Consider the following 17,588-nt stretch of genomic DNA (forward strand, 5'->3'; position numbering starts at 1 on the left):
GAATTTCAAACTCAATTCACTGTTGTTAGATATTGGTTTTAAAAGTTGTAACTTTTAGGGTTTCAGGTTTGTGAATGAACTGATAATGACAATGTAGAAGGGGAGTTAATGTTTTAGATAGTACTCTGTAATTGACTTTGTGCTCAAAAAGCACTTCACTCTACTCTCACTCTATTTTTCTCTTACTCGCTCTCTCTCCACCAACACCTCCCGCCTCTCTATTCATCTCCTCCACCGTCTCTCGCTGCCCTTTTTCTAAAGTTGTCCTGTTAAATCCTGAGAGGTAGAAATCCATTTGACCTCACTTCTGCCCCGCTAGAAGTGCCTCCTCTCTTTTTGTGTTTATGTGTGTATCAATGTGAGTCTGTGTTTATATATACGTGTGTGTATGTGTGTCTTCTTGTGAAAGAAGTTGTAGGTCTTTCACATGTTTTTTTTAGAGTTGTTTGTGTTGTTTTATATCTTTTGGCCTGTTGACATTTTTCTGACACATTGATCAGGATTCCTGGAACAGATTCACTCAGAGCTCGCCTTTGTCATCCTTGAGAGCATGACATTTCGCTCACTACCTACTCTCTGTGTGTGTGTATGTGTGTGTATTTGTACATACATCTGTTTGAATGTGTGTGTACACACATTTGTGTGAATGTGTGTGTCTACATACCACCAGAGCAGAGAAAATATGCTGTGTATTCTTCAAAACCACAAGTAATCACCAGAGACACTGGCTGTTATTTAACTTTAGTGTTGCAAGAGAACATTGAATCCTGTTTTTTGTATTATACAAATAGTGATCATCAGTTCAGCATGTACTGCAGAGCATCAAACATGCCATGTCCCAATTGAAAGCTCTAGTATTCTCCCTTTTTTATTTCTTCTCATAGAGGATTCTAATCGCTTTACTTCATGGTGTTTCCTGAGCTGCTTGTTAGTCGTTTTCTGTTTTTTTCCCCCTTTTCTTGAATGTGTTGTCCTCATCTCTGCTATCTTATCGCATTCACAATGCTTGTGTTGGCTCTGGCTCTATCATGTACGCTTCATTTTCCTGCCTTCATGTTTTCGTATTTGTTTGAACAATTGTGTTATAATTGGAACATGAAAAGTTTCTGTCATGGCATGTTGCTCCTACTGTCATCACTGATTCAGACATTAATCAGCATGGCATTTGTTAGATGCAGCCGCATAAATTCAGTCGTTTGCTAAGTCATTTAATACCATAATAAGAAAGCTGAAAAAACATTGCTAAAATATGCAAATGCAGGCCCAGAGCAATGTAGCCAAGGCGAACCTACATAGCAAGAAAAAAATGCCACATCATGACTGTCAACTGTGCATGTGTGTTACTGTATGTTGAAATTTGCACATCACCCCGCTTAAACTTGTCAGTTTTTCTTGCCGTTTGTTGATGATCAGTGTGTCTTGTACATCCAGCTGGTCTGGCAAGAAGCTTTTAAGCGCACCATGTTGCTGTGTTTGCCTTTATCAATTATACACCAGCAATTCAATTATACATCAGTACTTCAGCAGTTCATCTGTGTCCTAGACCTTCTGTCTACCTAAGTGGACCACTCAGCATGACACATCAGTAACCATCCTACAAACAAGTATTTTATTTTAATTCAACCTTTTTCTTAATTTTCCTGTTAAGGGAACTAATACTATTTTTTTTTAACTTTTGGTATTATTTTGTGAACTAAGACACCTAAACTTAATGTTCGAGAGAAGAAAAGTAAGAAAGACACAAAGAAAGAATCAACCTTTGGCATGTTGAACCGTTTTTTGTGTCCATGTCCTGCCATGTTTGTCCCATTTTATTTGACTTATTTGTTTGATTTTGATTGTTGTGTTCCTCTCCCTTCCTCCATCCATTCCATCCCCTTCTTTTCTCGTCCCAAGGTTCATTGTTTCAGATGTCAACTGAGACCAAAGAAAAGAGTGATTTGGGAATCCCATGTAAGTTGATGTTTTATGTTTTATCATCATCCATTTTCTTTTTGTCTTTCTTACTTGAGTTTGTTTTTGTTTCTTAGATAGAGCATTGGTCCATACGTTTTGTTTGATTGTTACATGCCATTTTGAGTTAATTGTAGAGAGTTTTTTCTCTAGTCTTATGATCTGTTCCTTTTAAGCAATCTTTTTGCTATGCGATCAAACAAAAGTCCTCAAACAGTTGCCTCACTAGTTCTAAAACATCACTCTGCTCTCAGACAAAGGGAGTCAATTACGCTTATATGATGTAATTAAGTGCGTTATGCCTTAACATACATTATTAAAAATAGATATATCATGCTAGTTATTAGGTTCATATGTGTATTAAGGGTTTGTATTAGAACATGTACATCATATATACATGCTACATCTAGCTGTATTTGCGCAATTCCTTTACCATCCCCTGAGTATTAAACAACAACAGCATAAATCAAAAATTTAAGTTTTCCTCCTTCAAAATACCACTTTGTAGGGGCAAACTCCAATAATGTTATGTATAGTTGACTTTCTATTCCTTTTGACTACATTTTCCTTTTACTTTAACTGCAGAAAACAGAATGCCAGCTTTAATTAGTAATACATGACATCATGCAAATATTATGAGCTTAGATTTACAGGGTATGCCATGAAGAATAATTAACTTTCTGTTATACATTAAGTCCCATTTTATCATTATTTTTTAATTATCTTTATATTTAACATGACTTGGTTAGGAGGTCTACGAAAACACTGCACACACCACAATTTAAAATGTTTGTGCGGTATCCCACAGTTGTGGAAAGTGAATGCGCCAAAGTGGTGACAGATTCTTTAATTAACTAACTAAATTATTTCTCTCTTCCTGTCTGATTGCAGAGAATCGATTCAGCACCAGTTAGCTTGATTCACAATTTGTAAGTTTGTTGCAGCTGTGGTCATTTTGGAGAGTAGCCAGCCAGCTTTGGATCATTGCCAAAGTAGGCAATTTGCCTTAATTCTGAACACTTGCTTTGTGTTTACAAGCATATGGGCTCACAGAGAACTTAATGTAAAGCAGTTCAACTACAGACACTGAACTGAGTGAAATTTGGATTTGGTTCCACTGATTATAGCCATTCTCTTTGAAATATCACCATGACGTCTCAGGTCAAATTAGCCCATAACTAATGCATCATTTGTAGAACAGACAAATTATTAACAGGAAGGCACAAGACCACCTGACAAGGGGAATCAAAGCAATCTATGAGTGTCTGTGATGTTTTCTAATGACTCTGGTTTAGGGTCTCCTGAAGTAGTTTCATCATCCCACTGTGTTTTGTGAGACGAGTAGTCCCGGACAGATACAGACACAGAGATGAGATATAGATGCAGTCATTGCTCATTTAACAGGTTGTCACTCTGGTTTTAGTATTAAAAATTACAGTCATTAACATGAGCATTGGGAGGTTGCATGAAACTCACTAATCAACAAGCTGGAGTAGTAAAAGATTCAAGAATAATTTAATGTCATTATGCAACACAGGATTGCACAACAAAATGCAGTTGTAGCCCATTCGCAAACATGAGAATGTAAAACAAAAACGGTGCATTCCTGTAGTGCATTTTTTTAATTTGCATCAGCAGGAATGTAAACAGCAGCAATAAAACAATTCTCTGGGCAGATAATTAATAATTAATTAATTAATATTAAAAACTCAACATCAGATAAACATTGTCCGTTAACTTTCACTATGTTTGAGTACCAAGCATCATGGATGTAAACACAGAGTCAGCATCCACATGTCCATTTGGCACTGTCGACAAAACGTGTGAACACATCCACCCCTGCAGACACCTAGTGTAGTAAGAGAGTACCACGGTGTGTCTGCTGTCCATGCCCAGTCCATATCAGGGCCTTAACTCAGATTACAAATGCATTATTGACCACCTCCATATCTGGTTTGATATCCAATATCGGTGTTAGCAAAATCAGATCTGCATCCTCAGCTGTCCGTTACAGTGGCAATATGGAAGATCTTTACTGCTCCAATGCAGAATCCATGACCATACTGTATCTGAAGGGAGTTGATAGTATTTTGTATGTACTGGTGATTTGATAATTATATATATATATATATTATATAGATTTTTAGTTTCCAGAACATGGTTCACTGCCGGTATTCTCTGCTTGGGAAATGCTAACTCCATACCAACAGGAATTTTAAGACTACGTCCATCTTCTCTTGAGAGTTGTTTCTTGATTGTGGGACAATTGGGACCTGATTGTTCTTCTTACAGTCATAAGTTAGATCAAGGCTATGGTTTACCAACTGTTGTCACAGGATATCTCATGTATGAGGGCTGAAAGTATTTACCCATAAGCCAAAGAAGTATGACAAAACTGTATTATAATTATTCTTTTATTTTGCATTTATACCTTAATTTCTTTTGCTTTTTTTTGAGAATGTGATAAGGTTGTTTGTGTCAGTCAAAGAACAGCTTAGCTTGCGACAAAGAGAAGGTTAAGAGGTGGCTGAGCTTTAGATTTGTGATTCACGTATGTGGCCAGCAGAGATTGAAATAGGTCCTAATGTTACTTTCAGTTGGATAAAACAAAATGTACTGAAAGGCTTGTACTCAGTCCATTCACTTAATAGCTGCAATTGCACTGTATTACAGAGTTGTTACACGGTGCATGCAGTCAAATGACTTTATATACCTGAACAGAGTTGTTTGTTGTCAAAGAAATACACCCTCTGACTTTAGTGACTCTAAAGTGACTCCATATTTTATTTCTTAGCATTAAGTTTTTTCCATCCCCACTAAGGAAGATAAGGATAGACACGTTTGCAAATGACTGCTCCCGTTCTCTCCGTGAACGTTTCGTCCCTGCCAGTTACTTAGAGCGGATGTGTGTGCAACTGCCAGGAGTGCAGTCTGGGTGGTGTTTGCATGTTTGTGCCAAGCAAGATCAAAAAGGCAGTTGAATGAGTTTCAAGGAGTGATTGTCCACAGCTCTGCTTTGGATACAGATCACAGAGAAGATAGCGGCAAGCTAAGCTGAGTTATCCTTGTTTCCCCCTTCTTTAAATCCTTTCTGTGGCAGATTGGACGGACACTTTCAATGACAAAAAGCTCAGCCAATCAATAGCCAGCGATCCATGCTGACTAAAGGTGAGCCGGGTCTTGTGCCGCTAGGCCATGTGTGTAATCAACTGCGTGTTAGAGTCTGTGTGTATATTTTCTAAAATTTCTGGAACCCCAAAGCTTTATTAGTCACACAGTTTGGCACACATGTGCAGTTACCAACTATTTGTGACCAAATTACCAGATTTTTTTTTTAATGCTAATTACAAAGCCCATTATTGTTGGGCACAGTGAAGAACAGCATCAGTCAGTCCACTCACACATGCAAACTAGCTCACCCACTCACCATGACAGTACACTCAAAACAAACAATTTGGCATGTGCACAATGAGTACTGACTAAATAATTTTGGTTTTGTAACCGGAGACCATTTGGATTTGATCACACACATAGGCACAACATAAACTAACTGTTTATTCATGCTCACGTTAAGTAATACTATCATGCAAAATTATGAAAAAATTGAAATAAATTCTTGCAATGAAAAAGATATTAAAAAAAAATCTAACTTGCTTGAGCATGTTTCACCATCACATTCCATAATGACAAATGCCAAGACTTCTTCTAATGTCATGGATCAAGATGGGAGTTTATTTAAATTATCTTTCTCAGTCAAACTTTCCTTAGGGACTAATATTAATACCAAGATTTGTACCTGCATTTCGTCACACCTCTGTGAACAGTATATGTTATTGTGTGTTTGTGTGTCCTGACCTGTCGCACAGAACATTATCCTGCTCAGATATTTCACAGACGTATCGCTTGTTCGATTCCTTTACTTATTTTAATCTAAATCCTATTTAGAAGGACATGCAGGGAAATGCTTTGGATATGAAACTGCTTGTCAGGTACAAGGGAGGAAAAGCACCAGAGATAGTTGTATTATAAATAAAAGTTGAGATGGATGTGTGCATGTCTGCCCAGCATTCATTGTGAGTGTCATTCCTTGCATGAGTGCCCATGAAAATGAACCTAGGTGTGTACTTCTTGGTACTTACTCCGACTTGTGCTCCTTCCTCATTCTATCACTGCCGATATTGTCATTCTGGCTTCACAAGACGAGCCTTGGGTCACGCTTGGATACACACAGAGGTCCAAAAACAGTATTCATTCTTTTGGGTTTCGTCAATATTGCACATCCACGTTTAGTCTCTTTTTCAGCCTTTTTCAGACAATACATGACCATGTATTGTCATGTTGTTGCTACTACTAAACCACCATTTGTCAATTTATTTGCTTAATTTACCACAGTCTAGATAATTTGCATGATGAAAGCAAAGATGGAGATGAAGGACTGAAAAACATTAAGAACATTGGAGAAAAATGAAAATGTTAGGAAAAAAATAAAACACTTGTATATCCTGATATCCTGCAGTTATATGTCGGTTACCCAGGCAGGGAGACACTCTAATGGGACATGTTGTTTCATTCATCTGCAAATCAAACAGATGAAGACAGAGAGTCACAGGGAGTCGGAGACAGGGGTGTGAGTTATGGAGGGAGAGGAAGATCTGAGACGGATGGGATATCAACTGATAGACAGCTAGGAAAGGATTTTTAAACCCACTGGCATAAAACATGTTACACTTACTACACATATGCACATCATTTAAGAACCCAGCAGGCCATAGCCTAGTTAATGTATCCCAGTGTCCCACAACACTCTATAGGATAATAGAAAGTTATGAAGTAATAATCTTTATGGCTGTCTGGCACCCCAATCGTTCTGAAGTTATAGACCTTCAAGTTAAAGTAGAAATATGATTCCCTAAATAGATGAGAATGATAGTGGTTATAATTAAGATCAGGGAGTTGGTACTTAAGAGGATTATCTGTTTTGTATTCCCCCTTGGCAAGTGCAAGGACCTTGATATCAGGGAAACTCAGTGCAGCAGTGTCGTGGGGCATTTTTACAGCAATCTTTTAACATCAAAAGGAAATTGGTAACTGCATATGACAAAATCCATAGGGGTTTAACTTTTTTTCCATTTAAAGGAGGTGCTCTAAGTTTGAGTTAAATGTGATGAACAGATATTTGGCATCGGTTTAACAAACCCTCAGAGTGTCATCAATCTTTGTAAAAAGAGTGCATACTCTTAAACACAGATCAGGGGTTGCAAGCATGAATTTATGAATGTTTTATTTCCTCCATCACAATCTGCTTTATACTGTGCATTAGATGTCTATGCATTCAAAGTTAAACTAGAGCTTCAACATTAGACAGGTAAGACAACTCTGATGGAGGTTACGATATTACCGTTTATTATTATTCAATATCTCAGATAATATTGGTTGTTTTGTTTATTAAAGGCCAGAAAAAAAGTTTTAAAAAAAAAGCCTATCACAATGTCCAAGGGAAAGTTAAGTATTAACATGTTGCATGCCATCACGCAAATATATTCAGTCTACTATATTATAAGACGAAGAAAAGCAGGAACTTTTGAGAAGGAATCAGGGGATAAGCTGCTTTTCTGCTTGGAAAAATAACAAAACATACTCAATCAATGATTTAAATAGTTGCAATCGTTGATTGACTTTTTGACGATTGATTTAGATGCAATATTGAAATCTATCAGCTATTGGTCTGACGACTATTCAGCCTTGAGGGGGAAACAGTCAATATTCAGGGGGTTCCAGTAGCCAGCGCCAGGACTTCTTCTGAGTGCTGGTTTTAGGGGAGTTTTTCCTGTGCCGATGTGAGGGAAGGACAGAGGATGTCGCATGTGCACAGATTGTAAAGCCCTCTGAGGCAAATTTGTAATTTGTGATTCTGGGCTATACAAAATAAACTGAATTGAATTGAATTGGTCATTGTTTACAATCTGATGAGCAAATTGAGAATGGGGTTGGAGTTTAGAGACGACATCTCCAACCAGATTGTTTCACAAGGAACCAGTCCACACTTAGTTAACAGTTAAATATTTTTTTCTGCCCAATAGAAGCTTAATCGTTGTCAGACCTTGGCCGATGGGTTCCAATATTGCATTTAGGCCAATGTGTTCTGCCTCTTTTGTTTTCCACACCGACAATTTACCATACAACTAAGGCTCACTCGAATTGGTCAATACTTGCACTATAAATGGACTACAAGTGGACTACAAACTACAAGCAGTAGTACATGCAAAAAAACAGAACTCTTCCAATACATAAATCTTGTCCCGTTGCCCAGAGATTCGGTGTTCATTTGTAAATACATCTGTTTAAAGGGACTAATTTAGAATATATCTATTAGTTGGTATTAGTTAAGGAAAACATCACCTAAATATCAAATTTCTTTCAGAGTTTGTGACTCTGGTCGTTTTACCCAATTAGCCTCACCGCGCTCCTTTATCACAGCATCTTTGCACAATGCACCATGTTAATACACATTAGCACAATGTCAATAGCTGATTCTTAATTGTGCACATATTAAGATTGTTTGACATTGGTTAGAATGGTGTTTTTTTTATTGTTGTTGTTTTTAATTTACAAACTACCATGAGAAAAGGCTTGACAATGCTGTGGTATTTCTAAACCTTGAGTCACAGACTTAATTAAGAGGAATATTCTTTGCTCTCATATGTTAAGCTCCCCAGAGATACTAAAGTGGTTCACAGCTCCCTCAAGTGGTAAATGAGTAACTAGCACCATAAGGAGTGACCTCTCTTCTGCGAATGTGTGTATTATGCTAAGGCATATGTGAGCTAGATGTTTGTGTGCCTCATCAAAGGATTCCTTCATGCATAATCAAGCTCATGCTTTCTGAACTGGTTCTGAACAGCAAATCCTTTAGCACATGACTCAGGCTGTTTGTAGCTAAAAGCCTGTTATCTGCCTCTCAACTTTAAGGGCAGATTAAAAGCAGCAGTCCTATACTTTCCTGTCTTCTTCTTAATAGCTGCAGACAAATCCCCTCCTACTAGCTACAGAAGACGTGATTATACGAGGAGTGCTTTAAGTGTTAGACCACTCTAAAGAGTTTCACAGGCGCTTTCGTGTTAAATATGTAGGATTGTTTGTTTGCTGCTTTGAAGTTCAAGTGCATTTTCACTTATTTTGGAAGGTTTTCCTCTTTTTTGCTGTTATCACCTTTTCTCCTCTCATCTTCTCTTCACTTCTCCTTTCTTCTCTTCTCTCCTCTTCTTTTCTCTCCTTTCCTCTCCTCTTCTCCTCTCCTCATTTATTGTGCCCTACTTGTTCCCTCTTATCTTCTCTGCATCCATATTCTCTATTTGTATTAAATGTGTCTTTTATTCTCTTTATTTAACTCCCCTCTCTATTCACTCCTCATCTGCTTGTGTGTCCTCTTTTCTATATTCTTCTCGCCTCGGCTTTCCCTCTTATTACTTCCTCATCATTCCTCCCCTGTGCTCTACACTTGTCCTCTCTCATCCTTTACTAATTTCTTCTCCCCTTCATCCTCAAGCTTGGCTCATGCCTTTTACCATTTGCATTACCCACCACTTAAAATGTTCTTGGTCTGCTTTAAAATATGGATCATGAATGACAATTCTACCACTGTTCTCACTGAAACACCATTAAAGTCTCAGCTGGGTTGAAAAAGGATGTTAGGACCCTTGTAAAATAATTAACAGCCTTATTAAGTTTTAAGAGTTGCTACCATTCTTTTTTTAATGAAAGAGGTCTCTGTCTCTCCCTACCTCTGTCTAGACAAATTACCGTATTACACAAGCTGGGGGGGCTTTTTGAAAGTTTCATCTGAAATTGAACCTATAGAAGTAGTCCTTTTTGAGTCTGATAGGTGGTCTGAGGTAAAAGAACACGAATTAAGAACAAATTATTATTGAAAAAAAGCCATATAAAGTTAATTTAAAGCCTTCATCTTGTATTATGAATATTACTTTATTCTCTACCACTACCCTGCTGTTCCATAGGAGCTATAATTGTTGTGGCTGTTTTTGCCATTTCTTTTTACTGATATACATTTCCTCTTAAGCAGATATTTTGCTGCGTGCTTGGCAATATCTATCTTTAATTGTGTCTCTCTTCCTCTGTGTGTCCTCTCTAGCGGCTCCAAGCACGGATGATGTGGCGCTCTACGTGGGCATTGTCATCGCAGTGATTATGTGCCTGGTCATCTCTGTCATCGTGGCGCTCTTTGTCTACCGCAAGACGCACCGTGACTTTGACTCAGACATCATCGACACCTCGGCACTAAATGGAGGCTTCCAGTCTGTTAATATCAAAACAGCCAGATCAGGTAAGAAATGCTACAGAAAAGTAAATTTGACCCACTGTGTAACAAATACTAAAATATCCAGCTCTTATACAGGCACTAATACTTGTTTTAGAGTAACTTAACATTAGACTGAAAAGCTGTGTTTCACTGCCCTCTCTGGTTGAAAGTTTCAAACTTGTTGCACCTGTAGTCACACCCAACAGAGATGATACTCTCTCTATGGGAGGTCTACAGATTTTTAATAACATAATGTGCACAATGATAAATAGATAGATGGACAAATAAGCAGATGGATAGATACTGCGGATGGACGGATCTATAGATTGATAATTGGATACAGAATATCAGATGTGATCCTGGTGAAAAAACTGTACCGACTCAGGAGTCTATTCAAGGCTTTCATGCTGGCATCATTTTGTTTCTCTCCTCGGCCTCCGGCTGTCAATCTTTACTTCTTTGGATTAATCTCTGTCTCTACCAGAGACCACTCTCTTCCATCAAGGAGTCTCTCTCTGTCACTCTCCTTCTCTGTCTCACTTTTTCTCTCTCCCTTCCCGTCTTCACATTCAGGTCAATCACATTTCCTGTTTATCAGCATCCTCCTCTCTTCATCTCCGTCTTGGTGTCTCTGTCTTTCCCTCGCCATGTCTCCGTCTCTCTCCTGTCAGACTGACTCCTACCACAACAGACACTCCCTCCATGTTTGTCTTCCTGTTAAAGTGGAGCCATATTTCACTCTTCTCTGTCTGTGTTGTCATTTTTTTCTTCTCTGTCTTTGGTAAATGGATAAGACGACAAGAAGCACGCAGCCACACACACTTGTACACCCGTGTGCATGCATTTGTTAGCTTACTGGAAATGGTAAGATTGGACAGGGAATGTGGGTGAATGAGGTATCAGTCAAGGATGCTATAAACTTATGACTTTTCGACTGAAGAATCTGTGTTGTCAAATAGATGACAAAAAACTCTTGACTTAACATCAATAAAAAAAAATATATACCTAGCAAACATGCTCAGAAAGGTATCCATATAGCCAGTAGGCACATAAGCAAAAAAGGAAAGCCCATGAATGTGCATGAAATATTGCAAATTAGATGGCTTAAAATAGGCTATGACAAATCAAGTGCTCATACTGGTACTTAGACTTAGTAGAACTAGTTAGTCTCGATTTGGTCAACAGGAAATGGCATTTTAGAAAAGGGTCTAAAACATAGATTTTGTGTAAATCATGTTTAGCGATCTACAATCGACAATTCTGTGCACCTCTTAACACCTTTAACAGGATACTTAAATAGATCGCTATAATGTGTGTGTGTGTATAACGTGGTCAGTTGCTGGTGGATGATTAAAATTCAAATCACGCTTTACAGTAAAAACAGGAAAGTGAGGTCAGAAAGGATGCAACGCAAACTTCTAAACAGCAAGCTAAAATAATTGTGTGGGTATATACACATACATGTGTATGTCGGTGTGTGTGTACAAGGGCAAATGCCTTCGCATGAGTGGAGATTGGGTGACATTTTATCAGCAAAACATTAGGACGCTTTTCACTCTGCGTCGGGGGACCATCTACGATTATTATTAATGAAGAATTATGTCCTTGCATATCACTCTCTCCCTCTGTCCCCCTCTTACTCACCTCTCCCCCCTCTCTCTCTCTCTCCCCCTCTCTGTGGCTTTCCGTTAGTTGTTAATTAAATTTCAGCAGGGATGATTTGGCAGGAATACCCGCTGGCTTTAAGGGTAAACAGACTGGCGATAGAGAGAGGAAGAGAGTGATATGTGACAGATGTGTGTGTGGGGTGTGTGGGTTTGGGTGTGCGTGTGGGTGGATGTGTTGGTGGTGGTGGGGGGTGATGATGATGGGATTTTAAAATTAGAATGGATGGGCTCGTGGAGGGAATGACAGGATTTCAGACGCTACGCCCCGAAAAAATAGAGCCTGGTGAGAACAAATCTTGAATTGTTCTCAGTAGGAAACTGACCGTCCTGTGATCCCAATTCAAATTAAATCTTGGATGTTTGCTGGATTTTCCGATGGGAGGGAGTTGTTTATGTAGAAGTACACTTTGGTGTTTTACTGCCCTAAGATTAAATTGTGGTAAAGGGTTGTGGCAAGATAGCTTTACAAAACTAACTACAAGAGTGACTTAACTTGTCCTCTTATGGGGTCGGTTGGAGCACATTCACTTGATTATCTTTGGTAAAGTAAATCCCCATGTAGGATTTACTGTGTGTTTATATTGTCAAATGCATTATTAATACAATCAGTAGCACTTGGCTCCAGTTTTTTCCAATTACCTAGAAGAACATTGTGGCAGAAGGAACCAAACTGAAGTCAAGTCATTTTTGTTAAAGGGTTATTAATAATTTCATTGCAAAGGCTTTTTTTTTGCCTCTTGATTTAAAAAGAAAAAGTGTGTTATTGATGATTTCAAGTGAAGGTTGAGAGTCAATATAATGGAGAAATTGCTAAAGGTAGAATGAGGTAGTTGCATTTTAAAAATGAATCAACATACTGTAAACAGTACTTTAATATTACATGCACATAGTTTAGCATCCTGTTCTGATGAGCTCAGAGATCACTGACATCATGTAATTCCCATATGCTGTATGTGGCATGTGTGTTGCTGGTGTTTGCATGTATGGGCATGCACAGTTTAGTGTATGATGCGTTATTGGTATGCAGTACATGTTTGCATATTCAAGTGTTTTTCTGGTGCCCATGGTTAACATTGCAAATGTGTTTTATTTATGACAGTGCTCTTATGTGTGTGTGTAAGTGGGGCGCTCAAGTGTGCGCTTGCGGTACATGAAAAGTTTCTACCATAAGCTATAGCTTACTCCAGAAAGAGCAGTGTAAAACACCAGGGTAAACGAAGCAGTTCACTCAGTAGCTTCAAAATGATGTGTTAGATGATGTGGGCCAATCTATTCTATATTACTCAATAAATATAAAATAACACATGAGTCCTCTTACAAATGGAAATGGGGATTTTCGGCTACAGTCTCATTTATGTTATAAGTGTAAGTGTATATGATAGCAAACTTTAGATAGATGCTTTGCAACTGATTTTACTGTGTACATTTGCTGACTTTATGGCTTTTGAAAACTTGTGCTCATGTTACTCTTCACTGCGTGTCTTGCATGGCGACAAATTGACTTGAGAATCTCAGGAAATGGAGACAACTTCAACATGCAATTGTCTTGTAATTTGTAATTTGTGGCCTCAATGGAGTGGCTGCCATTCGGCAAAAGTTTCAAAGTCTGGCTTTAAGATTTTAATAATACAAGCAAACAAGTTACCAGGTTAAGATTGGTTTGCCTGCTGATTTTAAGGTTGCTTGAATATTGTATATTGTATTACTTGTTCTATTCTAAATAAACTGCATATTTATCTTACGAAGTATACCATGATATATGAAGCATGAGGGTAGAAAAAAATGCTTTTTAGAAGAGGATTGCTGTTGATTAACTAAGCCCAAGTAGGTCTTAACAATTGGCATTGTCAATTAACACAGTCATGTTCTGTGGTAAATGTTCATAGCAGGTTATGTCAGTCAGAATTGAAATAGTGACATAGTATGCATTTTTAAATAGACAGTGATGTGATTAAAGTGTGACAACTTCTTTGATTGTGTCAGTGAGTCAGAGTCGTTGACAATATTTTGAAGACTTTCGGATGACAAGAAGCAATACTGTTCTGTTATTATATGGTGTAAAGTATTGTCAATTTTGAAATTGTGAGGTAGTATGATAGTGTATGGATTTAAATATCATATTTTAAACTTGTGTTCTACTCTATTTTTTTAGGTGAAAATTAAATCTTTGAGGAGCATTGCCCTAAAACCCTTAAGATGAAAACTCAAGCAATTGTGAAAACTTGAGAGTTGCTATTCATGTTGTATTTTCTGTCATTATTATTTCCTTCCCCTCATCTGCTCCATCTCTCTCTCTTGTGCTTTATCCCTCCAGCTGATCTACTGACAGCTCCTCCTGACTTGACAAATGCAGCTGCCATGTATCGTGGTCCAGTGTATGCCCTCCACGATGTTTCAGATAAAATCCCAATGACCAACTCCCCGCTCCTGGACCCTCTACCCAACTTGAAGATCAAAGTCTACAACTCATCTAGTCTGGTCACACCGCAGGATGACCTTGGAGGAGACTTCACATCCAAACTGTCTCCTAAGGTAATACAATGCATGTATTCCATGATCCAACATCAGTATCTTCAATCCACTTCTAGGATTTAGACTGTAAAATATTCTGTATGAGGGCAGTAGGATTCTGAAATATTTCCTCCTGAAGTAGGGTTACAGTGCAGAAGCATAGTGAGAAGTACTGAAACACTGCAGCTATTTTTTCCCAGTCAGATAAATACAAAACCAAACACCATTAGTATACATGCAGCTCAGTGCCCCAGTTTCCTCCCTCTGCTCTGTCAACTACATGGCATGCATACTAGAGTCAGTTGTCACAAGTACAGATGAAACTGCTTGGTTTCTTCACTGCACCTGTCTTGAGGCAGTACGAGAGCTGAATCCACTATGTTGAGCTCTACATTTGATGATTTTCTCTGTAAATGTGGATGTTTTTTAATTGTGGACTGTTGGACCTCCTGACTGACATTGCCTCGCTAAGTTTCAAGAATTTGTATGCTTTGGTCTGGTGTTTGAAAAAAGTTCTTGTCAGCTTTGTGTGATGTAGTGGAGTAAACTACTGAATGTTAAATCCTTGTTTTACATCTCACAGTGGACATTCCGAAAGAGAAATGCAAAGTAGGTCATATTTTACCACTTACCCCTTAGGTGGTTTCATAGGTCTTCTGTAAATCCACCTTTTTCTCACAGCCTGCCAGCTCAACCCTATGGCAGCGCTTCCAGGCAGATGCAGATCATCCCTGTAGTATTTTACTTACTGGTAACCAAGAAAACATGAGGAGAAAAATATAACCGTCTTGATGAATACAGTAAACTTCTGGTGGAAAAGGAGCATTAACAGATTGCTCTTTCAATGCTTGCCCTAATCAGCCAGGCAAAAATAAAACTACAATGACCTATACAACCAGAGATTGGCCTTGAACAGTAAAACTTCTCTGGACCTCCATGAACCTTTGGTTTCATTAGAATACATCTTCCTTCTTTTATCATCTTTCAGCCTCCACAGAGCATGGGTGCCGCTTGCTTTTATGCAAGGGTACACGCTTTAATATACAGTGAATAACTATGAAATCATAGGTCAAATTCAACATAGTTATGTAACAAAACACTGACATGACAATGACTGCATTCGCAAAAAATCCTTACAAAAAAATCATATTACAGTCCCCAAGAATTTTTCTCACAATCTTGTAGATTCTTTGCATGTTATAGAGGTGAAATAGCATTAATGTAAAAAAGAAAAAGAAGAAGTTTGATTTTCAATGTGAATTTCTCTCTTTTGATAGCTGTATTGCCCAGCTGAACCATCAATTCATCAGTATGCCATATTTGCCATTTAATACCAGACTTTCAGTTCATCCAGTCTCTTCTGAACATGAACATCTTCTGTTATGTTATGCCATTGTTATAAATATAATTTTGACTGTTTTCTTTTGATTCCTAGGTAACTCAGTCTCTGTTGGATAACAGCGACACCATGAACTTCCGCAACCAGAGCTTGGCCCGAACACGAGACCCTTCCTGTTCCGCTCATGGATCCTTCAACTACCAGGGAGGACACCTCATCGTACCAAACTCTGGTGAACTCACACTTAACAGCTTATCATGAATCTGGTTACTGTCGAATGATGATGCAGTGACCAACAGTGATGTCTTTCTGTGTGTTCAGACAGGACGCAAGACGAATTTTAGAGGTGGTGATACAAAGTCAATGGAAAGGGCACAAATTAAATTATTTTGTTGATTACATGAACAGTGATAATACATTACATTACTGATATGTATAATAAGAATGTCATCAAAGTTAATCTCAATAGAAAATAAGTATTCTAGATTTGAACAAGATCAAATGTACATTTCCTGTAGTCAAAGATGACCACATAAGCTGGGTTTATAGCTAATACTGCAGTCAACATAAAACAGAAAAGACAGCCTTGGGATGTTTTCCAGCCACCTACTTTTAAAAGAAAAAAAAACTTTCAGTTGACTTATGTTAGGATTTAAAAGCAGTGGGCAGACAGAAATAATGAATAATGGAACCTGGTGATAGGAAGCAGCTCTCAGAAGCTATAAAACATTGGAGCACAATTCACTTGATGATATATTCAAGAGAAAGTTTTACACAGGTTGCCTTTAAGAATGATTATTCAATAATTAATCAAAATGATAAAGTGAGAATGGCTTGCACATTCAATAATTCAGTTGTGCATAGTGAAATTAATAAATCCAGTGATGAAACTCATTATTTTTGCTTCCATCCATTCTGCTTCCCCTGTCCTCCCTCCTGCAGGTGTGAGTTTGTTGGTTCCAGCGGGTTGTGTTCCTCAGGGTAGGGTGTACGAGATGTATGTGACTGTGCACAGGAAGGACAGCTTGAGGTAAGTCTTGTCTCTGCCTTTCCCTGACTTTTCTTCTCTGTGGCTTTTATATTTCTCTGTGGTTCCCTGTTGCCGCCATGTTTCTCTTCATCTCTGCATCTCCCTCTATGATCTTTTTGTTACCCTTGTTTTATTTTCCTACACTTCCCCATCTCACTCCTGGGCGCCGTTTTTTGTATGGTTGCGTGGGGAGGCTTTCACAGTGTGACATGGGCTTAGGATGCACAGCAGTGGATGAATCATTAGTATTTATAGTGTATAGTGCCTCAATGCAAGCTTTTTTTTGGTGACTCATTTAGCAGTGGTCAGTTAATACCACAGATTTCCTATATTAGTGCTAGAATTAAAATTGAGAAGATTATAAGGGATTTTTTTTACGCATGAATTAATTATCACCTACTTAACATTATAATCTGTACAGTAATCCACAGAATTTTTCTTAATTTTAGAATCATTGCTATTACTCGGCTGTAGAGCTCATAACCTCTCTTATTCAAATATGTGTGAAACTAATGTTGACTGCAGTGCAACAACAGATTTTTTTTCCCTTACCTATTGCACTGTTATAGATCCAAAAAACAAACACAAAGCTTTTTACAACATATGCAAAGAGATTGCTGTTTACACAGTAACTAACAGATTAGTGGTTATTTTGGGGATTATAGTAATCCTATTACATGTACTACGAGCGTTTACTCGCAGACCCACTGCATGACTGACGTAAAGTTCTCTGTTGGACATGCAATAGGGAAATTGTCTATATTCCAGTTG

General features: G+C 38.2%; 1 protein-coding gene across 1 annotated transcript in view; it reads left to right on the forward strand.

Annotated features, from left to right (window-relative positions):
- unc5ca (unc-5 netrin receptor Ca) overlaps nucleotides 1-17,588 on the forward strand; it is a 172,286-nt gene that overhangs the window by 141,517 nt on the left and 13,181 nt on the right. The window contains exons 8-12 of the mRNA XM_054610704.1: nucleotides 1,897-1,953; nucleotides 10,103-10,294; nucleotides 14,252-14,469; nucleotides 15,884-16,019; nucleotides 16,730-16,817. Coding sequence (XP_054466679.1) covers nucleotides 1,897-1,953; nucleotides 10,103-10,294; nucleotides 14,252-14,469; nucleotides 15,884-16,019; nucleotides 16,730-16,817 — 691 coding nt within the window. The remainder of the gene's footprint in view (nucleotides 1-1,896; nucleotides 1,954-10,102; nucleotides 10,295-14,251; nucleotides 14,470-15,883; nucleotides 16,020-16,729; nucleotides 16,818-17,588) is intronic.

The sequence above is a fragment of the Anoplopoma fimbria genome, chromosome 13 (genome assembly GCF_027596085.1).
Source record: "Anoplopoma fimbria isolate UVic2021 breed Golden Eagle Sablefish chromosome 13, Afim_UVic_2022, whole genome shotgun sequence".
Lineage (NCBI taxonomy): Eukaryota > Metazoa > Chordata > Actinopteri > Perciformes > Anoplopomatidae > Anoplopoma > Anoplopoma fimbria.